General features: G+C 41.6%; 1 protein-coding gene across 1 annotated transcript in view; it reads right to left on the bottom strand.

Annotated features, from left to right (window-relative positions):
* Positions 1–3,905, bottom strand: part of LOC306818544 (FERM and PDZ domain-containing protein 4-like) — a 54,349-nt gene extending 50,444 nt beyond the window's left edge. Inside the window, exon 1 of the mRNA XM_079336188.1 lies at positions 3,603–3,905. Within this exon, the coding sequence (XP_079192314.1) occupies positions 3,603–3,607 (5 nt within the window). The 5' untranslated portion in view covers positions 3,608–3,905. The remainder of the gene's footprint in view (positions 1–3,602) is intronic.
* Between the last annotated feature and the right edge of the window lie 2,145 nt (positions 3,906–6,050).

The following is a 6,050-nucleotide window of genomic DNA, read 5'->3' as shown; positions in this document are numbered from 1 at the left end:
GGAGTTAACGTCATAAAAGGTGGCTTTAATGTCAGGTCGCAATCACATGAGGAAATATGTACCTGTGACTGTCTGAGCTCGCTTCACCCCCACTTTGGAAATCAAATTGTCAGGAAAATACATGTTTAAAAAAAAAAAAGAAGAAGAAAAAAAAAAAAAAAATGTAATAAGAAAGCAAAGCCAGAATGTGTTAAATCAACAATGTTTTTGCTTCAGGTCTCATGTATTGTTTCTTATTTTAGGAACCTGATGAAGAGGATAAAGTGACGCTGAGGAAAAAGTTACAAAAGATGTCGAATAAAGTGCCACGTATGCACAAAGATGAATACTTTAAAGAAAGCTTTCGGACTGAAGCAAATCTGCAATACTTCATTACTGTCATGTCCAGTGTAAAGTGTTGCGTGGCTGCTGGAATACAATATTCATTTCACACAATGCTGTGTAAGCAAGCGTGCCACAAATCCATTTTTAAAGCAATGCAAGCAGTGCATGCCTTCTTCTGTGGGGATCAATAGCCAGTTTGGGCAGTTTTGAGTTATGTCAGTTTATAAGAGGAGGCGACTTTGGCTGGATTTTTTTTTTTGTTGGGGCGGGACACGCCAGAAATCACTATTAAGCCTTTTGGAGGTCTTGTTGCCCTTATTCAATAAAGCATCTGAAAGCGAGCACTCCGCTGATATACAGCACTTCCAATCTCAAACACTCGACTTTATAACATCGAGCTGGCTGGTGAAAAGTGCTGCCTATCTGATTAGCCTTCAGATTTATGACCGAATGGACTTGTGTCCTCTACACTCATCCTTTGTGCGCCGTATATTGTTCTTCTGACAGCTGAATTAGGCTTCATATGACTTTACCAGTTACTCTGTTTCACAAAATGCTAATAGATGTTCCACACAGAATTTTATAATAATGTAAATCACAGTCAAATGAAGGTTGGACAATGGGTGTGATAAGAGATGCCTTTATATAATATGCTCAATAATAACTGCATGCTCCCTGTGGATTATTATCAGTCAGTGGAAATTCAAATTCAGAGGTGCCACCTGGCACTGGTCCTCCGCCAAGGAGCTATCTACAGCCATGACTGCAGGGAGGGGACTATGTCAGTGCACGCCAATGACCACCAAGAGTCTACATTTATGAGTAGCATCATACAAAATTGGGTATAAATAGTGAAGGGGGCCAAACACTGGGCCTTTCAGGGGACCAGCCTGTCCCCTGCACTGACTGTCGCTCCCTTACAACAGTCGTCTCACAGCACTTTCACTTCCCTTTCCTCTTGGTGACTATTTTTGGGTCAGAAGCTACTAGCAGCAAATCTCACTTTTTTTTAATTTATTTTGAGAAGTGATACAGGTGTGTTTTTTTATAAGCACGTTGGAATCGACTCCTGGCCTCATGACCAGACCTCTAACTGTGTCCATCTGGAGGCTTCGTCGAATTTATGTAACCAAGTTTGTTTTCTGGGAAAAGCAAGTAAAAGAGTCTCCTAAGTAAAGGAATTTTCCCCCCCATCCTTTTACGAGCATGAACTCTGCATTATGTAATATTACATGGCTTGTCATGGGGACGTAGGCGAGAAAAAGTAGGGCAAAGTCATGGGACGAGGGCTGGGATGAAAGAGCAGCGAGACCAAAATGTGCAAAACAGAAATAGATTTATAGTGTGGGGACACGATTATAAAAGACAATGTCATCCAGACGCAGAGTTAAAGCAGAAGAAGAAGTTAACTTCACAATCAGAATCCTTCACTGTGAAAGAACTCTCCTTTAGTGATGAGACAGGCGACGCCCTCCGCCAGCGCCAAACGTCCTGTTTCATCAAAAAGAAAAAAAAGAGTTTCATCGTCCCTTTAATTACACTCTCTACTATAAGTCATAAAACTTGACCAAGCTAGTGACCCCGCCAGCTGCTCAACAGTGCAGAAAATTGGGGCTTCACTTGTACATAGTTTAGGTTGTTTCTGCCAAAAATAGTTGCTCATTTGCCTGAGAACGGAGCAGCGTTTCTCTGGGTCTCATTAATGCGTAAAGGTCATAATTCAGTCAAAAGAAAATGGAGAAGCAATTGGAGAAGCATTGAGAAGTGTCTCGGTAAAAAAAATGGCCAACACTCAATCATTAAAATTCCACACACGTACAGCTCACAAATCCAACAGGTGGACAAATCAAGGCGCCGCAGTTAAAGGTCAGAGTGTTGGCCGTGTGATCCAGTATTCCAAACACTGACGAATTCCTTTCCCCCTCATTTGCCTTTGGATTTTACTGGACTGCTTCCAGTCTGATGTTGGTTTTAAATATACAGGGTGGACAAAATGAGATTTACAACGGTTCCTAATGATGAAAAACGTACCACCATGGTGCATACGGTGCTGCACGCAGGAATCTCCAACACATGAAGCCATGTTTCTCTAATGAATCTAGTCTAAGCTTCACTCTCTCTTCAGCTTTGATTTCACCAGCAACTCCTGAGGGAAATATGCGGCTGCTAAATGCCTCACGGTGTTCGCCAACTTGTCACTAATTCGTCTGCCTGTTGCATCATGCTGGGATGGAGTGTTAAATGGATTGTAAACATTTTCAGCTGGAAAAAATAAATAAATCGCCAAATAAAACGAAGAGCATGACGCCTGGACCGGAACAGTAAAGTGAACCAAAACAATGAGCTGAAAGAGCTCAAAAGGGCTGTGCGAAGTCAGAAGAACCTTGAGTCCATTTACCGAAGTGGCGCTCTTCTTCACAATGTATGATATTCACCGTAGTTTCACCCCCAATGTTTTTTTTTGTTCTTTTACCCACATCCTCTTTGTTTTGTGTCTGATTGGGTAAACGACAATCTCGAGTATAAAACTTGCATTAAAAAGAAACCACGACCGTTGTCAACAGACTGTTGTCATAGAAACAGGGCGGAAGTGCAGCGTTTTTCTTTGGAAATGAGGCACAAAGTGCACCGGGACATGGGAACACTTTATATTTGATTATCTGTGCTGTGAGTGGGCACAACTGAACAGAAGTGAACATGAAGCAGAGAAGTCTGATTAAGAAATTGCATGGACAACACTTGCAAATGAATAAGCAAGACACTACATTCAGTGTTGGAGTTGTGGACGATCTGATCAATGCTTTCTGCATTAGTGTAACTCGCCGCAACCTCCAGTGCTGAAAAGAAAAATGCGGGGCTGGGGAAGCTGGTTTCAAAAGCCAAGGAATCCCCTTTAAGGTCCATTTTAAAATAAATCAGAGGAAAACATGTTTACAGTTTTGTACAAATAAAGTAAGAAGGTCTTTTCTATCTAATGTTTACATTCATGATTAATTATTTAAAAATCGAGAACCATCACTAATGCTAAGCTAGGCTTATTGCCTATTCTAGTCCAATTTTGAGTGAGAAAACGTCGACTCATGTTCTCAAAAATATCGAGCTATGCTTATACTTAAAATCACAAGAGCTGGTCAAACTTCAAGAAGAGGATCCGTGTAAAATTATTATTATTTTTTTAAATACTGGAAAGAAATGACAACCACAATCTAAAAATGCATTTTCATACTTTCATTCAAAGCAGACATCCAGTCCATGCACTTACACTATGCGAGTCTTACCTCATGATTCAGTCTGCCATAGTGCTGCGTGTATGCTGGATACATTCCTCCGGTTGCCACCAGCAGAGGGGCAGACTGATAGAACAACTGCGAAAAATGCAGTAAAATGAACTTGTGCTCAGGTTGGGGAAAAAAAGGAAATTTTGCAAGGCAGCTGAGAAATGAGCAGAGGAACTGGACAATGAATGATGGGAGCTGGAAAGAGCTGCATGGGTCCAAAATGAAAAAAAAAAAAAAAAAAAAGTAGTGATGGGATCAGGTGAATCAGCAGTAAGCAGAAAGTCGGTCAATCTCTTTATCTGCTTTTTCCCCTTCTCTCTTTATATCTGTAGCTCTCCCTCTGTGGTATGATCCTATCCAGCCCCCCCCCACCCACCCACCCCACCCCTCCGCCAGCCTCTGTGCTTCTCTTCAGATCTGGGGATACAAGTTTTCTTTTTTTTCATGAAAATACCCTCAGAGCAAAACACAAACACACCAAATGGAAGAAATATAAGTAATGCTAATTATACTATCAAAGTTATTATTCCCATGTGAGGTTCGCGATCTTGTCCCAGATGGTCCCAGTCATGGCTAAGCTCCCCTAAACACACCAGCCAATGGGATTTAAGCGCGCTGACCGCTGTAACCTTTTTAGACTTTAAATACAGCACAAGAACATTAACTGTTTCCCGGCATATTACCCAGTCAGAGATCGGCACAATGAGATGAAGTTGAAGGCAGAGCTGTTTTCAACCATTGTTTCTGGGGGGCGCTTGTGATGTATTGGTTAGTCAGCACAAATCGCGAATGGAGCCTATGGTCCTTCAAGCAGATTAGCGGGTTCAAATCCGACCTGTGGCTCCTTCCCCGCCATGTCATACCCAACTCCCTCTCTCCCTGATTTCTGACTCTATCCACTGTCCTATATCTCAAACAAAGGCATTGTTGCTACAAATAACAGATGGTTGCTAGGGAAACCGCTCTAATCACATCTAGAGGTCAACCTATGATCATATCATGATGCAGGAAGTAGACCTTCTAACTTTGATGACGGTCTGTTTCTTGGAGGGGAAAAAAAAAAAAAGTCAAATAAAAAGCGGTGAGAAAAAGTAAGTGGGGTTTAAAGGCGAAAAAGCTTCGCAGGCGAGAGTGCGACAAAAGCAGTCCACAAAACTGAAAACTGAAGAAAACAGTAAACGCAAAACATCTTGGGAAGTGTTTCAAAAAAAGACAAAATGAAAAGTATCTGTCTGGGTTCCAGTCTGTATACGTGATCCCCGATGTGAAAGATTTTCATTCCACTTCCTCTTGCTTGAGATCTGTATTTAAAAAGTCACAATATAGAAAATGATGGCTGCTTTTTTTCCCATTTCTATAAAGACTCCATGAGCGAAAGAAAATGAGTAGAATGCATCAATATTCCTGACTCAAAGCTAAATCAGTCTTTGGGTAAAGGTCTTAAAGCAAGTATAAAAGACAGGGTGACATCCAGTGAGTGTTCAAACTTTGTGCGTCGGAGTGATGGAGAGTGTAAAAAAATGAAAGCAGAAAAGAAACACTTCATCAACAACACCCTGTGTTTTCCCACTGGGCAAAGAAGGACTCTCTAAAGAATTCAAGGAGGAGAGGAGGTGATTTATGGTATCTCGTAAAACTAATGCACTGTTTGTTTTATCCGCTCTCACAGTCCTGCTACTGGGAATCGGACTCCCATTACACAAGCACTCATGATTAGAAGCAGATGAAACAGATAATCATCACCACTGTGTCCTGAAAGCTAAGTCTCAGAGAGAGCACTTTGATTCATTTACTGTTGGTAGAACTCCTTTACCCTTGGAGCATGTCCTTTTAAACAAAGTTAGTCTTTTTTGACTTTTCGTGCCAACACAATACGCTAATCCTCATCGTTACGCTGTCATGCTTCATGAAAACATCGAAGTGTCATAATTTTACAGTTAGTATGATTTGGTGTTATGCAAATGTGCTAAACTGTCAGCTTGAAATTGAGCATTCTGTTTAGCATTTTGACAAAGCTGCAAACACGTCTCCTTTCAGTTATCGTTTCTCTTACATGTGCTGCCTTTGATAGATACTATACAAGTCAAACTTCCAGTAATGTATGCATCATAGAGCAAGGCAGTGATTTAAAAATCTGCCACCATTTTTGCACGACTTCTTAATCTGAAGTCATCCATTTTCCTGAAGTGTGTCCCAAATCCTATTTCTCACCAGCAGATTGCAGATGAAAGTGTTTCTGTCACTCATTCCCACCTTTTCCCTGATGATCGCTCTGCTTATTACGATCATGTACTCACTCGTCATCCCCGAGAAAAGATGTCTCCCTCCACGCAAACCCCCTGACACGCACTTCAGAGGGGACCTTGATCGAATGAGACGTCTTCGGGTGCTGGCTCTCGAACGGTTTCCAGCCGATGGGAGCGGTCAGAGGAGTCAAGATTTGGTCGG

The sequence above is a fragment of the Symphodus melops genome (genome assembly GCF_947650265.1).
Source record: "Symphodus melops genome assembly, chromosome: 23".
Taxonomy (NCBI): Eukaryota; Metazoa; Chordata; class Actinopteri; order Labriformes; family Labridae; genus Symphodus; species Symphodus melops.
Note: the sequence above shows the minus strand (reverse complement) of the source record. Positions and strands in the feature narration are given on the sequence as shown.